The sequence below is a fragment of the Plecotus auritus genome (assembly GCF_963455305.1).
Source record: "Plecotus auritus genome assembly, chromosome: 8".
NCBI classification, from domain to species: Eukaryota; Metazoa; Chordata; class Mammalia; order Chiroptera; family Vespertilionidae; genus Plecotus; species Plecotus auritus.
Window position 1 is genome coordinate 34,989,330 of NC_137782.1, and position 21,889 is coordinate 35,011,218.

The window sequence follows — 21,889 nt, forward strand, 5'->3', positions numbered from 1 at the left end:
TTCTTCCTATTCACCCCTCTCTCTCCGCTAGCAACCACTGATCCTTTCACTGTCTATGTAGTTTTGCCTTTTCCAGAATCTCATCCGGTTGGAATTATACATACTGTACTTAGTCTTTTCAGGGTGGCTTCTTTCACTTAGTAATATGCATTTACATTTCTTCCATGTCTTTTCATGGATTGATAGCTTTTTTTAGCACTGAATACTTTTCCATTGTCTGGATATACCACAGTTTATTTGTCCCACTGACTGAAGAACAACTTGGTGGCTTCCAAGTTTTGGCAATTATGAATAAAGCTGTTATAAGCATCATGTGCAGGTGTTTGTGTGGACATAAGTTTTACTCCTTTGCATACACACGAAGGAGCATTACTGCTGGATCATATGTTAAGAGCATATTTAGCTTAGTTAGAAACTGCCAAGCTGTCTTGATAAGTGAATGTACTGCTTTGTATTCCTATCAGGAATGAATAAGAGTTCCTATTGCTACACAGACTCACCAACAAGTGGTGTTGTTAGGGTCCTGGATTTTGGCCATTCTAATAGGTTTGTAGTGCAAGGATGCATCTTCATTACTCCAAATCATTATTTCTCAACTAGCAACACTAGCATCACTTGTAATTTTTTTTAGAAATATAAATTACTGAGCCCAACCCCAAACCTATTACATCATGAACTCTGGGGTAGGGGCGGGGAGGACAGAGATCTATCACTTAACAAGCCTCCCAGGTGATTCTGATGTAAACCAACATCACTGAAGTACAGTGAAGTTTGAGAATAAGGACACTAAGTCAATCAATTCATAAAAATGTCCCAGTTATCACCACTGGTCCTTAATTGGCCTAACAGATTGAAAGAAAGGAGTTACATTCTATGTTTGAGAAAACGTTTCTCTCTCCCTTCTGTCATATTTGAACAAGTATCCTTTTCTAGTTGCTTCTATGACTATGAAGTGGACCAGCCTTGGGTTAAAGCCAATGCAGGAGAGATTTAGAAAAAACTAAAGTCCCTGATAATATTGCTGAGCCACTAAATCAACAAACTGCAAAGTGTGATTTATCTATGGACTTCCTGTTACTACAAGTTAATAAATTTCCTTGTTGTTTAGTCTATGAACTGGCTTTCTGTTCCTTGCATCCAAAACATCCTGAGTAAAACAGTTTATTTTTAAAGTCTGCCCTAATGTTTATGCTTACTTGTAGAACTTCCTCCCTACACTGTTCTACGAATCTTTTCAAGCTTTGCTTCGTGTAAATATGCCCTTACATTGCAAAGCAATGGGGAGATACAATTAGAAAGCGATGTCCATGTGGCCAGAGAACTTACCACTGTGACCCCAAAGCCTAGGAGAGTTACTCTCAAATAACAGAGTATCAATAAATATTTGTTGAATAGATTAATAAATGAAGCAAACAAAGATTAGGTGTGGGGTTATTTTAATTCAGTTATGTCTACTCAGCTTTCATACTACTGTTCTTCTAGGTGGCTGCCCTGTGGTCACTGGATGCCTCCTCATTCCTGGATACCACATCACATGCCATCCCAGAACCAAAGTGAGAAAGGGCCATTTTCTTGGCTCATCATTAAAGAGTGAGAACCTTGCCCAGAGGTCTTCCCAGCCCTGTAAGCGTCTGCACAATATTTTTGACCCAAATTTTACTGATTAAAGACCTCAGGAAAAAATAAATTCCTTAAAAGTTATTCAAAGAGAATGTTGAAAAATACCTTCTAAAACAAGATTGGAAAGTGAAAAACCACAAAGTAAAACAATGGTTTAATTACTTATGCTACTACATATCTGGCCATCTACCTAGAATGAATAAATTTATGTTTGGATTGAATTAAAGTCTAATGAAACTTTTATCATATATTAATATATATGGATAGTCCTAGAGGATAAGATTGATTTAACTACACACAATTTAAATATTTCTCCTTAAAATGTACCATGAGCCCTAACTGGTTTGGCTCAGTGGATAGAGCGTCGGCCTGCGGACTGAAAGGTCACAGGTTCGATTCCGGTCAAGGGCATGTACCTTTGGTTGCGGGCACATCCCCAGTAGGAGGTGTGCAGGAGGCAGCTGATCGATGTTTCTAACTTTCTATCCCTCTCCCTTCCTCTCTGTAAAAAAATCAATAAAATATATTTAAAAAAATATTTAGTGCTCAAAAGCATGTTTGGAAAGTTCTGTTTTCACACCTTGCGGGAGTTTACTAGTAACCTGTAAGCCTTCTGGAAAGTAATGTGAGATCTAGTACTATCTTAAATGCACTTTGGCCCACCAATTCTACCTTAAACGTGTAATCTATAGAAATAAAATGTTTTATTATAAGGACATATCCATTTAGATTTTTATTTATATATTACTTTTTATAGAAATTAATAAGAACATATCCATCAAAAAAAAGGAGGGCTGAATAATTAGGATATAGATACTCCAGCATAATAAATAGTTACTACCAAGAGTGAGTTAAATCTGTATATATTGCATTAGACTTTAGCAACTAAAGAGATGTTCGGAAAATATTTAGAGATATAAAGTAAGTTTGCAAAATACTACTATGTACAATATGATCTCATTTTGTTATAATTAGTAAGGAGTAGACCTGGGACATACATTGACATTTATATGTCTACATTGGCATAGAGAGAGACGCTGAAGGATAAACACCTATGTATTATCTCCAGGCAAGGGAATGAAAGTTGAGGAAATCTACTAATAACAATTTTATCATATATTTCTGTATTTTTGCCTCATATCGCATCTATGATTTCAGTAATTAAAATGGATAATTAACCAGATATAAACATTAACAAATCAAATGTTATTTATGATAAATTCATGATCCAAATTAATAGCAATATAGCCTATCCAAAGAGAAGTGAAATAACAACATATACTATTTAATGAAAAAATATATTTTTTATTTTATTGGTTTTTAGAAAGGGAGAGAGGGAGAAAAACATCAATGTGAAAAAGATACATTGATCTGTTGACTCCGTGACTGGGGATAAAACCCACAATCTAAGGGATGTGTCCTGACGGGGAATTGAACCCTGACCTTCCTGTGTACAAGACAACACTCCAACCAAATGAGCCACACGGGCCAGGGCAAACGGGAATATACTTTAGCATCTGTATATTCTCTCCTGATTATTTATAATAGAAAGGGTTTTCAATGCCAATTATAAATATGTATCTACAGGCACTTGTTTAGATCTATATGAAAGAAATATTGCTATTTGGTCGGTAGAAATACTTTACATCGTTATATTACTTTTATTTCTCATTCTACAAGGGTAATAACATGGATGAAAGATCAGCAATTTTGACATCATACAGTGCTATTATCTTTCTTATTTTAATAGTAGGTATAACCTTACTTTCTAATAAAATGTCTTGTATTTGTAGTTTTAATTTCATATATATGCATTATTCATTTTTAAAGCTTTCTATTCACTTATAATTTATTCTAATAGGTAATGTAATCACCAGTTCTTTATATTCTTAAAATTAATTTATAAAAAGTATTATACAAACAAAGGAACATGGTTAACCTTTATAAACTAAAATTTTGACATATCATCAAGCTTTATAATCTGTTGTTATTACTGTGGAGGTTTTAGCTCTCATTTATTTTACCTAGTTTGAACAACATAAGCAGCATTATCCTTACAGATAAAGTAGGCAAGTTCTATTTTGGAGGCCAAATATCATTGCATGTGTTAGGATAAGTTATCTGTCCACACTAATGGGGACAAATAAGCCGAGAGCAGGTTTGATAAGAGAGTGCATCTGAAAATGCTTAGAGAACAATGGACAGAAGTACACAGCATGTATAAGGTCAAAGATAAAATCCACCTATTTCCCAATTCATGAAATTGGTTCTGAACAAGCTGAGTTTGTAGTTCCAGGCACAAGCAAATAGCATACCTGGTTGGTTAAGAGTGAGTGAACTTTTCCTAATATGTCCTGAAGACAAAGGCCATTCTGAAACTGACTCTTCTGCCCTTGGGTCAGAGGCGCAGAATACAAGCCTGCCTCAGGAGCAGCCTTCATAGTGAAAGATTTTACCCGTGAATTTCAATTCCTTAGAACCGCAGCATCATGACGCCATCACCAATCTCATTCAATAAGGGTCCTCTACCTTCCTGAGATCTGGAGGCAAATGAGCAAAGGGAAAGATAACCCCTGAGACACCTGGGTCATACCCCATAAAGTGCCTTGCTACTCAAATCAAATGATGGTTGTCAAGCTTCGTGTGTTCGGGGCAAACTTAGAGGTGTTAGGGTATTGGGCAGTATTCCTCATTCTTCAGAGTTAAAGTGTTCAAAATGTTCATCAAGTCACTAGTAATTGTAATACGTCCTATACCACAGACTAACAAGATTTCGCAGGTCAGTAAAATATTCATATTCTGTTATCTTTGCCACTCGAGGTCATTACGTTGTTCTATCCTGATAACACCTGAAGAGTCAAAATGTTCTCCTAGTTTCTATGCATGTTGTCATTTTTTGACATGAACTTGAGAAGATACATATATCTTTTGTTTTACTTAAGGCAAACTGCAACTTGATGTGTGTGTGTCAAACAAAACCCAAACTACTCAGCTTAATAATTCTATTGGGCGATTTTGCCATAGTATTATGTATCCTCATTTGTAACAAGTTTCTTAATTTTACAAAAGGATCAGAATTTATTAGCAAGCCTACTTAGAGTTCAGGGTGAACCAGGTGAACCAAGTACTCTGCTAAACATTTTTTATGCCTTATCCCATTTCATTCTTCCAGCAGTGCTATGAAGATGGTGCTAGTACGGGTAGAAAATTGATTAGAATTATTAGAAAACTTAGATTCAGGACATTTTAGTAATTTGTTGACGTATTTTCTAGCTCAACCCAAGACAGTCAGATTTTAAAGTGAAGGAAGTTAACCAATAAATATTTGTCTTCTCTAAATATGTCCAACATATTCACAAAGCAGTGACAAAATTACAAACCTTTGTGGTAATTTAGAATGGTCAATCATACTACAAGTTATATAAAAAAAAACCCATAAGTATGCAGTACATATTGATTATGCAGGGGACCCCAGTATGTAAATGCTTACATACAGACCATAAAATACAACTCTATTGCATCATAAATTTGATAAGGCATTTAATCTGATACAAATTAATAATTTCATTGATAATACTTTTTTTTTTTGCTAAATATATGAGATTTGGGATAAAATTTAGATGACCCTGGGTCTCTTTAAATATTGTGCAAAGAAGATTTAGTAGCTGTCATCCTTTTTCTAGAAGACTCTGTTGTGGGAAGCACAGGCATCCCTAAGCATTCCAGTGGCCTCAAGACCATGCTCAACATACTGTAGTTGGTACTCAGTAGGGACAAATACTGATAGTGCTGGTGCTTCGCTGTGATAGCGAAACTCCCTTTACAGAGACTGATGGAATCAGAGCACTAAAACAAGGAATCTGCTCAAGCTCCTAATTGACAGACCTACCTACAGGGTGGGGCAATAGGTCTATAGTTGTGAGTATGCATGAAACACAGAGTTTATTCTTTTTTAAAAAAATACATATATGTATTTTTTATTGATTTTTTTTTTTTTTTTTACAGCGAGGAAGGGAGAGGGATAGAGAGTTAGAAACATCGATGAGAGAGAAACATCGATCAGCTGCCTCCTGCACACCCCCTACTGGGGATGTGCCCGCAACCAAGGCCCATGTCCTTGACCGGAATCAAACCTGGGACCATTCAGTCCACAGGCCGATGCTCTATCCACTGAGCCAAACCGGTTAGGGCCAGAGTTTATTCTTGTATTATTTATTAATTATTGTTTTGGTTCCATATTAACAACTGTAAGCCTACTTTTGCCCCATCTTGTAAACAATGTGGCCTCAAACAGTTCTGTGATATTTTTCAGAGTTAGATGACCCATCAAAGGCACAGCTGGGTGAGGTAACTGATAATCTCCAGATCTTTTCATTTTCTCAAACTCCTCAGCTTATTCGAAGCTACACAGGAAGCTGCCTATGAAGGCTTCCGAATAGGGCCTAGAAGTACTGCTGGTATGCTCATTCTTCACAGCCAAGGACCCTGCCTGACACCTTTCTGGGAACCATCTCTTCACTCAGTTAAAGTCAATGGATGACTGAAAGCAACTGTGTTCTTTTGTCTGACCTTTTTTTAGGTTATTTTTATTTATCAATTGAATTTATTAGGGTAACATTGTTTAAGCACTTCTAAACCTCTCACACAGATTTCTCTGTGTGGCCAAAGAGTTTAGATGGGAGAAAGTGCCTGATTGAGGATCAGATATTACAAAGCCTGTGGGGCATGAAGATCTGTAAGGAAGGAAAAGAATATATTATAATAAAGAAGGTGCCGCATTACTATTATGTTTTTGTCCTCTGCCCAATTCAATGCTACTCAATGCTATGTCTTTATCTCTGAAGTCTAATAGGGAAGATACTTCTTATGCTCTTCTAATGTTTATAATTTAAAAAGGTTCTTAATGGCTCAATGTGTTGGAAATGCATTAAAAACATATTGCCCTTTGGCAGAGCTATTTTAGCATTAGAATTAGAACACTTTAATTTTTCCCCTGGTAAATAAACTTCTATAAAAAATAAATCCTGTTCCATTCAATGAGGTCCTTGGCCTGTATTCCTTCTGAATAACAGCCATTGTTACATCTTAGACGAGTTCCTAGCTGCTCCTGAGGGCCCATGGGTCAGCCCTGTAAGTCCAAACACATGTTATAAAGCCGGTAGCAGCTTTGTACAGAAAAGATAAATCTGACTATCCTTGATTTAGGAAGAAAACAAATCCAGTCTTGGCAGTGTTTAATTTCAGATCAGCACCACTGAAACCAGACTGTTTTTTGTGGGTTTTTTTTCTCTCACAAGGGGAACTAAGAGTAATACATAAATAGACAAGGGCCTGCCTTCAGTGGAATGCAGGCCTCATGCAGTTTGGGCTTTGTTTAAGGCCCCCCTGCCAAGAAACTTACTCACCTCTCATTTCCCATATGTGAGTCTCATTCAGGTGTACTTAAAATGAGCCACTTTTCACAAACAGGGTGAATTAAAATTTAAAAAACAATATTAACCTAAATCTCATGTGGTTTCGACTGGACCTGGTGGGAAAGAGTATGCTTCTACGTAAACCATACTAAAAGACTTTCTTAGGTATATGATAAGACAATAGAGAACTTCAGCTTTGTAGTTAGCAGAACATTCCATAGGCAAGGATGCAGGACCTCTGCCCTGAAGGGCTGCTGACCCCTTGCTCATGTACATACGTGTTCATCAAAGTGCATGGGCAAGACAGGAGAGGGCTACACAGGTACATTTGTTCTAATGCAACAGTACAACTACCATGTTGGAAACAAGAACAGGTGATACAGGAAAATGTACATCACAACAGGATGGCACAAACAGTCTCTCTCAGACCAAGGAGCACTGGAAAATGAGTGATTGGAAGGAGATGAAACATATGTCCCACCTCTTGTGTCACTATAAGGACTACAGATGAAATGGTTATAACTGCATATCATCAAAGCAACTGAGTAGAACAAAACCAAATTTTAATGTAGCACATATTCAATGTTTTTATTATAGTTATGTAAAAGGTTCTGATTGGCATATATAAAACAAATATATACCTCTTAAATAGGTATTAAACTCACTTACCCTTACTAGTTTAAAATAATGGCGTATTATTTTAAAAACCCTCTAATTTCTTGTATCACTTTTTATTATTGACCTATATAAACCTGACTGTTGATGGGATAGCTATAACACTCTGACATAGTACGTCTAGGTATTTATTTGTAATTCGGCTCTCTGGAAACGCAGTAGCACTACCTTCGTCAGTAGGCAAGATTTCCATAAGTCATAAAGATAAAGGATTTTTAAACTTTAGGAATTATTAATTTAATTGAAAGCCAAATTGGTGCTTAAAGTCTTAAGAATCCCATAAACTAAGCAAATGTAACACAATTATCAGAGTAATTAAAAGGGTGCAGTTACACATGCTATAATATGAATGAATCTTAAGGACATAATGCTGTACAATATGCTAGCCACAAAAGGACAAATTCTGTATGACTCCACCTATATGTGGTACACAGAGTAGTTGAATTCAGAGACACAGAATGTAGAGTAGTGGCTGACAGAACCCAGGAAAGGAATTATGGTGAGTTAGTATGGGTACAGAGTTCCAGTTCTGCAAGATAAAAAAGTTGTAGAGATCGGTTGACTATACTTAACATTACTGAACTATACACTTAGAAATAGTTAAGATAGTAAATTTTGTTATTCTACCACAATTAAAATTTTTTTAAGATAATATTTTAATAATCTCCTGCCTGTCCACTCACTATCGCTCTCTCTATTTTTCTTCAGAGCATTTATCTTATTATATATACATGGATACATATTTGTTTATTGCATGTACATGTCCTCCCTCCAATACTCCAAAATTTATCAGTTCTGAATGCATGATCTTGTCTTGTTGTTATACCTTTAGGACCAGGAAATGTACCTCGCAAATACGGGTGTTCAATAAATATTTTAGGAATAAATCTTTAAAAGGTGTAATCATTTGTTTTTCAAAGATTTTTAGTTATAGTAATTCTAAAGAACACATTCAGTTCAGCTTTTTTTTCACTCTCACTAGTCTTAATTGTTAAGTCTTTAGTTTATCATCATCCTTCTTTGACTCCTGGGGCCAATTATTAGCAAGCCACTTAACCACATTTAAACAATAACTAGGATACATAAAAAGCAATATCCCAAAATAAAACACATAAAAAGTCCACTGTGAAAATGAATCTAACTGCATTATCCGTTTCTCTTTTTCAAGTAGCTACCACTTAATGGCTTGTGATATACACACTGCACATAATTATAAGAATAGAAGACAAAATAGAAAACACAAACTAAATTGCATTTTGCTTAACTGGATACTGAAGTAATTTCAACTCTCTGAGGTTACCCAACCATAGCTGAACTGCAAAGTTGGAAAATAACTAGATATGTGTTTAACTCTTGAAACTAGTTCCTGATTATAATCATTAAAAAAAAGTATACCATATAGGCAGAGCACTTTTATAAATTGTAAAATACCTTTATAGATAATATATAATCTAATATTCAAAAGAACCTCTGACAGGGCAGATGTCACTGCCCTTATTTAAAGATGAGGAGGTACACCTGGCCTGTGTGGCTCAGTGGTTGAGTGTAGACTTATGAACCAGGAGGTTGCAGAATCAATCCCCAGTAGGGGGTATGCAAAAGGCAGCAGATCAATGATTCTCTCTCATCATTGATGTTTCTATCTCTCTCTCCCTCTCCCTTTCTCTCTGAAATCAATAAAAAATATATTTTTAAAAATAAAGATGAGGAGGGACATTGACACATGGAACAGACTGATGATCTCAGAGGGAAGGGGGGCAGGAGGGAAGGAAGAGATTAACCAAAGACTTATATGCATATATACATAACCCATGGACACAGACAATAGTACCATGAAGGGGGCCAGTGGGGGGAAAATACTTTCAACAATAAAAATAAATTAAAATAAAAAAGACAAGGAGGTAAAACCAGAGAAGTTAAGTGATTTGATCAAGGTCGAAATTTTCAGATGCACAAGAAGCGAGAACTCTGGAAGTGTGCTACAATACAATTCTTGCAAGAATTTGGAGCAGGTAATGAGATTGTGTCTATTAGCCACACATGAAAATCAATTCCACTGCACAGATCAGGACAATAAATAGTGATCTGGCCATTTTAACGCAAGAAGCAAAGTAGATTTTCATGGATGTCACCAAAACATGACAGAATAGATCTCATTGGTTCAGCACAAAAATGAAAAGAAAGCTTGTCCCAAAGAAAGAGATTTAATTTAAAAGAACGAAAGAATGATGTCTGTCATCAAGTCAATGATCAGTTACAGGAAATTCTATGAGACCATATTATAAAACAGTGGTCCTCAGATATTCAGTGTATCAGATAGGTAAATTGCTAAAACATCTAAGGTAATGAGATCAGGTTGCCAACATCTAACTCCTTTGATTGAAAATGTTAAATAATTTTTAAAAATTTTAAATGACAGTTACCTTTTATTAACCACTAACTATATGTAATATACTCCTCTAAGCACTTTCTTTCCATTATGTATTAAGGCGTCATGGCCGTACTACAAGACACATATTACTATTACCTACCTCACATGTATTATGATTATCACCCCTGTTTTACAGATAAGGCAACAGAGGCCCAGAGAAGGTAAGCAGTTTCCCCAGGTCATATTTATAGCTCTGGGCAGAGCCAGAACTCAATCTGAGCAACCTGGTCCCAGAGCCTGTGTTCTCAATTGCTGACTCTGGCTCTAGTATTCTCTGACATCATCATTTCATAAAAGGGATATTTTGCCCTGACCGGTTTGGCTCAGTGGATAGAGCATCGGCCTACAGACTGAAGGGTCCAGGGTTCGATTCCAGTCAAGGGCATGTACCTTGGTTGCTGGCACATTCCCAGTAGGGGCTGTGAAGGAGGCAGCTAATCAATGTTTCTCTCTCACCAATGTTTCTAAATCTCTATCCCTCTCCCTTCCTCTCTGCAAAAAATCAATAAAATATATTAAAAAATAAAATAAAATAAAATAAAAGGGATATTTTAGCATAAAATCCAGGCAGGACATCTCACAATAAAAGCCACTACTTAAAATTTAATCTGTTTAGCAGTATTAGAAACTCACTATTTTTCCCTCCTTTTGCTCAAATTTTTGTAAACCTCCACTGGCTGGCAAAGCAGGACTTGATAAGCATATTTATGGAGTTCTTGGGCAAGGATAACATATAACATAGGAGCAAAATTCAGACTATCAGGGTAGAAACATATGATGCACCATCTCATTAGAAAGAGAACTACACAGGAATCGTAGAATCTTCATATTGAGGTTCTTCAGGTTCAACCAGCTCAATCCTCTTCAGAGTATAGGTTCCCTTCTACACTGTCAGGTTCTGCTGGAATGGATAGGCCATTGGAAAGCCACTATTCATTATTCAGCTCTAGACAAATTTGCACAGACACTGTTCTTCTCCACTACCTTTCTAATTTCTTTCCATCATTCCTCACTGGTTGAGCAAGGTTCCAGAACCATTCCTATTCTAGGTGCTGTCTCTTGAGCACAGTCTATTTTATGTTCCCTTTCTTAAAATGCAGGAATGGAAATAAACACAATAGTTATAGGAAAGCTAAATAGAACTGGTAGAATAAGACTATCACCTCATTTTGCTTTCTTAATACAACCTAGGATTATATTAGACTAGAGGCCTGGTACATGAAATTCATGCACGGGGTGTGTGTCCCTCAGCCCAGCCTGCACCCTCTCTAATCTGGGACCTCTCGAGGGATGTCGGACTCCCCGTTTAGGCCCGATCAGGATCGGGCCTAAATGGGCAGTCAGACATCCCTCTCACAATCCAGGACTGCTGGCTCCCAACTGCTTGCCTGCCTGCCTTCCTGATTGCCCCTAACCACTTCTGCCTGCCAGCCTGATCACCCCCTAACCACTCCCCTTCCAGCCTGATTGATGTCAAACTGCTCCCCTGCAGGCCTGTTTGTCCCCAGCTTTCCTCCTCTGCAGGCCTGGTCACCCCTAACTGCCCTCCCCTGCTGGCCTGATCGCCCACAACTGTCCTCCCTTGCAGGCCTGGTTACCCCTAACTGCCCTCCCTTGCAGGCCTGGTCCCTCCCAACTGCCCTCCCCTGCTGGTCATCTTGTGGTGGCCATCTTTGTCCACATGGGGGCAGCCATCTTTGACCACATGGGGCAGCCATCTTCTGTGTTGGAGTGATGGTCAATTTGCATATTACTCTTTTATTAGATAGGATGTTTGGGGGGCTGAGGCAATAGCATTATAGATAATTAATACAGTATGGATCATATTATAGATTCATATACATTTAAGCCAAACCCTCAGTCTCTTTTTTATATATGATGTTGCTAATTTCTATTACTCTAGTTCCATACTTGTACTCTTGGCTTTTTAAACCATACCAGATGGATGTGGAATTATTCCTCCACAAGTTCAAGCTGGCCAAGGATATTTCCACCGACTTTGCAGAATGCTTAGAGTCCCTCCCAGCTTTTGAGACCCATGACTTGCTCTTTATGAACCCTAAGTGCTCACAAACCATCTGAGCAATAGTCTGCGGCCACTATCCAATTTTTCAGTCTATAGTTCGCAGCGGCTGTCTTTTTCCTTGTAACTCAGTCTGCTTTCCACAATGTCCCACTGCTCACCAATAGCAGTCACCAGTCTTATCTTCAGATTTTCTCAAAAACCTCAGGTCAAGAGAGGGTGAAAACATATTTCTTCTTCCAGTAAAAAGTCTCATTTGACTTCACTTCCCTCACCCACATACTTTGCCTCTTATTTCATTTTGATTCTCTCACCTAACAATTCCTAGGCCTGACTTGTTCAACTACAGCCATTTCAAAAGCATTTAATATCAGTGCATGACACACCAGGAATAGTGTCAACGGCAGGTTGCAATGGTAAGAGGAACAGAGTGCTTTATCATTGGGCTTCCTTGCTTAAGTGAGGCTTATTACTTTAAGATACAGTGTTGGCATGCAAATATCCATTCAAAATTGGTTTTAGTTTTTTAAAAAAGGACTGTCAAGCTATTATAAAGGCTCACTGTCTCTTTGAGAGTTATATATTTACACATCATGCAGCAATAACAAAGAGGCTTCCTGAAAACAGAAATGCATGCATTGTTCTCCAGGGAAATGTATATAGTAATTGTGTCAGTAACTGAAGTATACAGGCAGCAAACCAAGAGAAAAGACAAAATATGTAAAAATAAGGGAACTAGAAACATAAAGTAGGTGGGGTTGTAGGTGGCTAGAATAAAACATTGTATCCTCTCCCCAGTCTTGAGAACTGAAATTCTAACCTTCTTTTTGAGAGAGAGGGAGACTTTACTATATTGGCACACCCCAAACAGGATTCCTCAAAATAACACTGAAGTGGAATAACACTGAATGTACTGCTTACAGAGCATGCTCTGGGAAGGACAGAGATTATGAAGGCTCTCAGCCCACCCGTAATAAGATCACAGTATCTGCCCTGGATACTATATAGGCAGTTATAAAATTTGAAAGAAATTCCTGTATTATAAAATTACATGTACAATGTTTTCCACAGGTATTGTTTGCATTACAACAGATAAGAAATTATTTCACAAAAAGGAAGAGACATTTATTCATCTAAAGAGAATGAGGAAATGACATGGCTTACAGAGTTGAAGAGGAGAAAGGGTTATCAAACTCCTTCTTCCTTGGACCCGCCAATCAGGGCTATGGGGACAACCAGTCCAAATAGCAGTTCTTATTCCAGAGACCCTGCACTGAGGGTGACATGAGCATGCCAGTGTGGATCTGGCAAACATACTCTGGCCCATCACCTATCCCCAGAAGGAAAATCTACTTGCTCCCCTCTCTAACAAAAACCTTTAAACAACAAAATCAAACAAAACAAAAAAACTAAACAGAATTTTTTCCCATGAGTTTTGAACTTGTGCAAACAGTATACTACAAATTATAAAGAAAAAATGAAACATCTACAACTGTTAAGGTTTAATCATTTCTCCAACCAGTCAGGGTCAAACTGTACTCTCAGTATTTTTAAAGCTAAAAAAGAAATGAAACAGTGATATGTGTCTTCTAAAATAATGCTATCTGAAGAATCAATTAACTCCATAAAAATTTATGGAATCTCTTCACCTGAACCCACAATCGAGTATAAAGGGGATGCTCATTTAAATAATCAAAGAAATACACAATTTCTCTCTACTTCTGGCGAGAGAGGAGCCACACAGAAACAATACCATCTCCTCTAATGGGAGCTACCTTCAGGTTTTGATTTTTACAGGACTCGCCATTTCTCTGTCCATCAACCCTACTTTTATTTAAGCTGCAGAGCGGGTTCAGCACAGTCAATTAGAACTATAGAATCTAAACTCAAAGATGGCATGCGGCCCACAAATCACCCCTGCTTATTTAACAAATGGGCTCCATGTCATTGGCAAGCAGCCCTCCATTAAATATCCATCAATAAAAACACAGCTTTAAAGCTATCTCTTAGATGAAATCTATTATTCCAAAGCTCCTCTAGGCTATAAACCTATTAACTCTGAACATAAAACAAAGGGGCCAGGAGGAGAGGATCTGACCTATAAACAGACATCATTAAAGCAGATACCTGTCAACTTCAGTGATAATTCCTACTTGAACTGTGCGATACTCATGGGAAGGTGTAAATAAAGAATGGTAAGAGAAAGGAGTGGAAACTGCCTGAGAGATACTCCAAGCCTTGAGGTCCCCAAATCCACTGGCTGTTGGGTCACTGTGGCCAGGCAAAGGGAATTATCTGTTCCTGTTCAGAATGCTGCCAGAGCTGGGGGAGCATTAGGCACCTGATGAACACCAGTGCTGCAGGTCAACAGCCATAAAGACAATGACAACAGTCCCACTTCCCACACTCACCAGCACACTTGGTTCTTGTTCTGAGGGCTGGCCCAGGAGATCCAGTGCCACCCTCCCCTGGCCTGGTGAGGAGCACGCTGATCTCATACTCTGTATCCGGGTCCAGGTGCCCAATCTTATAACTTGGGGAGTCCACTGGCTGCCGGTCATTCCAGCTCCCGCTTGCCGTGCAGTATTCCACCTCTCGGGCAATGATGGGCCCGTCACCGTTGATGGAGTTGGCATTGAGTTGTATCCACAGGTAGGTTGCCCCCACTGAGGCCAGCTGAGGTGGAGCAATTGGAACTGGTGGTTCTGAAAAGCAAACCCAAGAGCCATCTTTCAGACACTCTGGTCTTCAGTTTTGAAAGAGTTAAGCACAAATCAGTTATGAAAATATAGAAGACATTAACATTTCTGTAATACATTGATTAAAACTGTTTTATTTAGTTTTCTAAAATACATTTTTATTTGTTTCAGAGATGAAGGGAGAGGGAGAGAGAGATAGAAACATCAATGATGAGAGAGAATCATTGATTGGTTGCCTCATGTACGCCCCCTATTGGGGATAGGGCCTGCAACCAGGACATGTGCCCTTGACTGGGATGGAACCTGGGATCTTTGAGTCCACAGGCTGATGCTCTATCCACTGAGCCGAACAGGCTAGGGCTTGTTTAGGTTATTAACAAAAAGCATACTGATACAGGTTCTCACAATGTTCAAATGTGTGAAATAAACCATTTTTAAAACCTAAGCTTGCTTGAGTAGGTATATCTCCAGTTTGTTTTAGAACACCTCTCATTTTTCTCAGCTACACGGACTTCAAAGGATCTTTCCACTAAAAGTAACTTCTTTAAGCTCCTGCAAGTGGTAGTATTTAAGCTCTAGGAGGTACTCTATTGTCAACCTCCTTACTGAGAATGTCTTTGAAATCATCAAAGGTGCTAGTTATCTCTATCGTTAAATTCCACTTCCTTATATTTATAGTCAAAATATCATCACTTTAAAAACAGGGCTGAAATTATAGTGTATTTCATCATAAATGCACATCCAGGAAGACTCATTCCCAAGAAATGATCACAGTGGATTCATTTAGCTTCAGGAGAAGCCAACAGTGTAGACAGCAAAGTCCACCATGCTGCTGTTCTGGGCACTTCCAGTAATGGGTCTTACTAAATCAGCGAACAGAAAGGAAAGCTCTGAAGCAAAGCACAAGCTATGCCCACTTGATGAAACTCTAAGTAATCAATAGCAAACACTCTTTACAACCCAAGAAAGTCTCTCATTAAAACCTAAGACCAACTCTTTTTCCACAGGATTGTCTGAGAAGAGAAGAGAGAGACAGATAATCTTGTTTTAAATAGTATTCCCAGTATATTATTCAGGGGCTAGTTGAATGGCTCTTCAGGCACCATTGAAGGCATTCCATATGCCAATGTGATTATGAGTGGTATCACACATCATATTAGGAAAGAAGATAATTGTATAAAATACTATATAAATGAATCTCCATATCCTATATAATAAAAAGGTGATATGCAAATTGACCGTCACCCCAACACACACGATGGCCGCCCCCATGTGGTCAAAGATGGCCGTCCCATGTGGACAAAAGATGGCTGCCACAAGATGGCCGGCAGGAGAGGGCTGTTGTGGGCAATCAGGCCAGCAGGGAAGGGAAGTTAGGGGAAACCAGGCCAGCAGGGGAGGACAGTTGGGGGGGACCAGGCCTGCAGGGGAGGACAGTTAGGGGCAACCAGGCTTGCAGGGGAGGGCAGTTAGGGGCAACCAGGCCGGCAGGGGAGGGCGGTTAGGGGTGACCAGGCCTGCAGGGAAGGGCAGTTAGGGGTGACCAGGCCAGCAGGGGAGGGCAGTTAGAGATGACCAGACCAGCAGGGAGGGCAGTTAGGGGTGACCAGGCCAGCAGGGGAGGGCAGTTGGGGTGACCAGGCCTGCAGGGGAGGACAGTTAGAGATGACCAGACCAGTAGGCAGGGCAGTTAGGGGTGACCAGGCCAGCAGGGGAGGGCAGTTGGGGTGACCAGGCCTGCAGGGGAGGGCAGTTAGAGATGACCAGACCAGTAGGCAGGGCAGTTAGGGGTGACCAGACCAGCAGGGGAGGGCAGTTGGAGTGACCAGGCCTGCAGGGGAGGACAGTTAGGGGTTACCAGGCCAGCAGGGGAAGGCAGTTAGGGGTGACCAGGCTGGCAGGGGAGGGCAGTTAGGGACAATCGTGCCGGCAGGGGAGTAGTTAGGCATCAATCAGGCTGGCAGGGGAGTGGTTAGCGGGTGATCAGGCTGGCAGAGGAGTGGTTAGGAGGTGATCAGGCTGGCAGGCAGAAGCGGTTAGGAGCAATCAGGCAGGCAGACAGGGAAGTAGTTGGGAGCCAGCAGTCCTGGATTGTGAGTGGGATGTCGGACTGCCCATTTAGGCCTGATCCCACCGGACAGTCGGACATCCCTTGAGGGGTCCCAGATTGGAGAGGGTGCAAGCTGGGCTTAGGGACACCCATCCCCGTGCACAAATTTTGTGCACCGGGCCTCTAGTTAAAAAATAAAGATCCAGTGATTTATTTAAAAAATATATTTCTGCAGGTCATTTGTGCCTCTTTGGTGTTTTTGCTTTCAACTCCCCATTTAGCTCATATGAATGCATGGAAAATAAAGCACGCTATGTTCCATTACACTTACGCAGGCTTGCATGACACAACTTCTCTCTGCCCTGTGGCACATGCACCTAATTGATCACAGTCATGTTTCCTGCTGAATGAAATCTCAGGGCAGTTAGTACCATCTGACCTTGGCTTCTGATATGATACCAGGTGATCCCTAGACTGACTAAAACACCAGCAACATCAGTTCCCTTTGCTGGATGGGGTGTCTTTGTTCTTTTCTGTATTCAAGGTCCAATAAGTCATACTGACTTTCTAAAAGAACTGGGGAATCTCAGTAGATGGAATCAAAATAAGACACTAAAGGATTAATTTTATTTGGTGAAATACCAAATTAGTGTAATTTACTAAAATATTGTTCCTATTGTTTATAAATTACAAGTTTGTGTTAACTTTTCATTTTTTTTAATAGTTCTGACTCAACTCATAATGATTTAACATTAGTTTATTTCATTAGGGTGATTCATTGAAACAGGACATGAAATGGGCCTTTTATAGGTAGATCCTAAGACATTTATGCAGCTAGATTGAAAGAGCAGTTAATTACTCTAATGTTGCAAATGCTAGCAAGGATAGCTGAACTGCCATTCAAAATACAATTCAGGGGTAAGGCCACAAAGGTTAGTGAGCACACCAATTCATTTAGGATATTATTATCTGTAGCCTAAAATAGATATATCTTTAATGCTGGTCCTGAGAATATTTTCTCTATTGATTCCCTATTAAGAAAAGTACCAAATATGTTAAATCAAATGAGAGATTTAACTAGAACCTGGAAATAATTGAAATAGATATTCAAAAGGAATTGTGGGTTGTTGGAATCATCAGTACAAAAATGTCAATATTTAAATTTGAATACATTTCCCAAAGGGAAGGAAATAAGGAAAGGAGGGAGAAAAATCTATACTAAGCAATAAAAAGCAATTTAAAATATTTGATTCAAATGAAAGTGAAAAGATATCATAAATAATTCTAAATCATACCAACAATAAAAGAATTTATACACATATAGATACATATACATATTTCTAATTGATATACATATATGAATGCCTAATACATATCTCATATAATTAAATAAGATATTGATATATATGATATATACATGCATTTTGAAAATTATATAAAATATTTTTGTTGTTGATTACCAAAAGCAATGGTACTAGAGGGAAAAGAGGGTGGAGGGAGGTTGAAGAGGGGATAAATGGTGTGGTGATGGAAGGAAACTTGACTTGGGGTGGTAAACACACAATACAATATACTGATGATGTATATAGAATTGTACACCTGAACCCTACATAATTTTATTAACCAATGTCACCTCAATATAGTCAATAAAAAAGAAAAAAGAGCAATGGTAGATACCAATAAGATAAGAATAATAGTTAAAAAGTGACCTGGGCTTCATTTGGGAAGTTGGCACCAAATCAGTGTGTGGCTGTAAGAAAGTTATACACTCTATGGACTTTAGTTTTTCCCATTTAAAAAAAAAAACTAGCACTCCAAATATTACATGCCTATAAAAAACTGTTAAAATAGATACAGGTAGCCTAAAAATGTCATTGTACCTTTTAAAGTAGTCATCTCAAGGTAATACTTTATTGAACTAGTAGAATCCAGCATGGTATCTCATCCTATATAATAAAAGCATAGTATGCAAACTGTCCCCTGGACCAGGAGTTCCTTCGGGAGTTTGACCAGGGGGCGGGGCCAGCTGGGGGAAGGGAGGGAGGCCCTGGCCAGCAGTGGTGGCAGGAGGCCCCAGTCGGTAGGTGATGGCAGCAGGCAGCTGGGGGAAGGGAGGGAGTACCTGGCTGGCAGCCGGCAGTTGCTAGGCACCCTACCAGTGCAGGAATTTCATGCACTGGGCCTCTAGTTTTAAAATAAAATATATGCAAAATATGGCTATAAAATAGTAAATGGGGGAAAAGTCAAGTTTCAGATTTGAGCCATGACTACAAGCCAGGTGCACAGGCTTTGGCAGTCTGCAGGGTTGGGAACAGGCGCCTGGATATTTGTATCACAATGAGCCAAGGTGCCTCTATGCTGTCCTAAGACAGGAAAACTTATGCTGCATAAGGGTGAACATGAACCCACCCACTCTGTGGGTTTGTTTGATCTATCAAACTAGACATTTATAATTCACTTATAACTTCCAACAAATTAACTTTTCCACAGAGGCAGTTTTTAGAGAAGTGACGTGACTCGCATCGTATTGATCATGAAGCACGATGCCTCAAAAACAGGGGCTGTGGCTGGTCACTGCGACGCTAATGTAGCAACCATAAATTAGGAACAATCACAAGGAACTAAACCAAGATGAAAATTACAGAATAACAATAACAATAAAGAACTGAGCCGTGGAAACACCGTGGCTGCTCTACTGGATGGGTTGGTAAACGGTGTCCATTTTCTACAGGGAGACACCTCACCTCCCAGATCCTCCACAGAGTCTGGTGAGCACGCCTATGAAGCGTCTCGGTTTCCTTACAGGTATCAAACCTAAACTCAAACACTAGCCAGAGCAGCTCGTAAAAGATTCTCTAGAAACCAAAATTCATGGGATCCGATTTAGCAAATAATTTTCAAGTAGATATTCGGTGTGTGCTTCCTGACACTGAACACTCTTGCTGCCAATTAAGAATGCTGGAGGGAGGCTCACCGATAAATGTTTTCTCTCATAAGCCAGGGGTGACTGGTACTGGCAGCAGTGATTCCACAAAAGAAGCACCTGCCAAAATCACCTCTCGATTTTGTAACATACTATGACCCTCAAGCTTCTGATTCAACATGGGTGATGTCGGGGAGGGGAAAATAGGTGGGCAGGCATTTATATTTTTTTAAATTTGGAAAAGTCCTACTGACATGCATTTCCAAATGAAGAGCACTAATGTACTGGAGCAGAGAAGAAGAATCATCCTGTCCTCCTCGCCCTCCCTATCAGGCACCAACAGGTGCTGGCTGCTTATTAGGCACCCTGATCTAAGTGCTATTCACAGACTTTTTGCTTGTGGTCCTTCTGATAAGGCAGATAATATTTTATGTCTATTTTATACATGAAGGAACAGAAACACAGAGAGAATAAGCTACTGGCCCACGCCCACATGGCTAGTGCTGGGGTCTGAAGTCTGCAGCCTTTAAAACTGCCTGTATAAAGAAATTTCCTGGCAAAAGCAATAGCTCATTTAAAAGAGATCAATTTTATGTTCCATATTTAGCAAATTCAGTGGGGGAAAGTTTAAAAAACAGGCATCATTCTATTCTGCTGGGATGAAACAGCAATGGTCTGCCACACGTTGTCTAAATATCTCTCATGGTACATCTAAAAGTCCAAATTATCCTGTCTTGGACCAAGACTTGCCTTAGCAGTTTAATACTATAAACTCCTCAGCTCACATACAAAAAAGCATTAAACAAGGTAAAGAAAACTTACCCCTCCCCCTTTTTTTCCCTCACCCCCAACCTTCCTGAATGGCTCAATTTTTCAGTCATGCAAAATATGGTAATAGAACCTAACTGCAACATTATAAATGTTAACTCAGAATTATCAATATGGTTTGTGTGATATGACTGAGCATTTTTATACTGACACTGCTTCATTTTATTAACCACCCTACTATCATAAACACCCTGGCTGGTGAATATTTGCATTTTAAGTGATTTTCTATCAGTAAAAAATTTTTATTCCTTAAAAAAATTTATAGGTTGTAATTTCTGTATACAGAGTTGGAAGAAGAACTTGCCAAGAGCACATTCATTGCTTCGTATGCAACTAAACCAACGTGAACAAAATACATTTTTCAAAAATATTGCTCATGTGCAAAATTTGTACTTAAAATGCAATCCATCAATATAGCCTGTCAACAAACTATTGTTCAGAAACATACAAGGATAAGTTTGAGCTTAAAACAAATAATGAACTCACCACCGTGTAAAATACCTATTTTAACAGACTATTTGGGGGTATAAAAATACATTAAATACCTTTAACTACCAATTCAGCATAGTTTGATATGCCAACACCTCCTTCTGTGCGAATCATGCAGCGGTACTTTCCAGCATCTCGTTTTGTCGTATTCACAACATTAAATGAAGCTATGAATCGTCGGGAGCTAGTCACCTTTATTTCCTTCAGAGGAGCATCTCGTACATCAATGCCCTGTATAAATGGGGGTAGGGAAGGCAAAAAGAAACAATATCAGTTGTCATATAGAAACAGCAAGACACCTGATGACATATCATTGATGTTAATTCCATACAGATCTTGGTTCCATTGTTTATTACCCACGGGCAGTTGTTCCATCAGAACAGCTGGCCAGGGAACTGAAATTCTGCTGTACCAACAATTTCAAGATTGAGGAATGCAAAATTAAGTGTGCAGACATGTTTTGTTTTTGCCTCTTCAAGATATTAATTATGTTAAATTAGCTCAACAGGAGGAGAGAAAAAGCATATGGAAAAATTCTTTATTTTGCTCCCAAACTATCAATATTTGGTCTTTTCATAATACTTTATATCACTATTTTCACGCTTGGCTAGGAAACAAAATTAACTCACACGTTACCCTATGACTGACCTCATTTTATATATGAACAAATAAACAATTTATAAAGAATTACATTAAAAATGTAAGTAGGCATTAACATATTCCTTCTTGAGTAGGTT

General features: G+C 38.9%; 1 protein-coding gene across 10 annotated transcripts in view; it reads right to left on the minus strand.

Moving 5' to 3' along the window:
* The window catches only part of PTPRM (protein tyrosine phosphatase receptor type M), a 668,229-nt gene that overhangs the window by 333,570 nt on the left and 312,770 nt on the right, over window positions 1-21,889 (minus strand). For all 10 annotated transcript variants that reach the window (XM_080683128.1, XM_080683126.1, XM_080683127.1 and 7 more), the window contains 2 exons: window positions 21,209-21,383; window positions 14,575-14,868 (listed from right to left, as the gene is read on the minus strand). In XM_080683128.1, coding sequence (XP_080539254.1) covers window positions 14,575-14,868; window positions 21,209-21,383 — 469 coding nt within the window. The remainder of the gene's footprint in view (window positions 1-14,574; window positions 14,869-21,208; window positions 21,384-21,889) is intronic.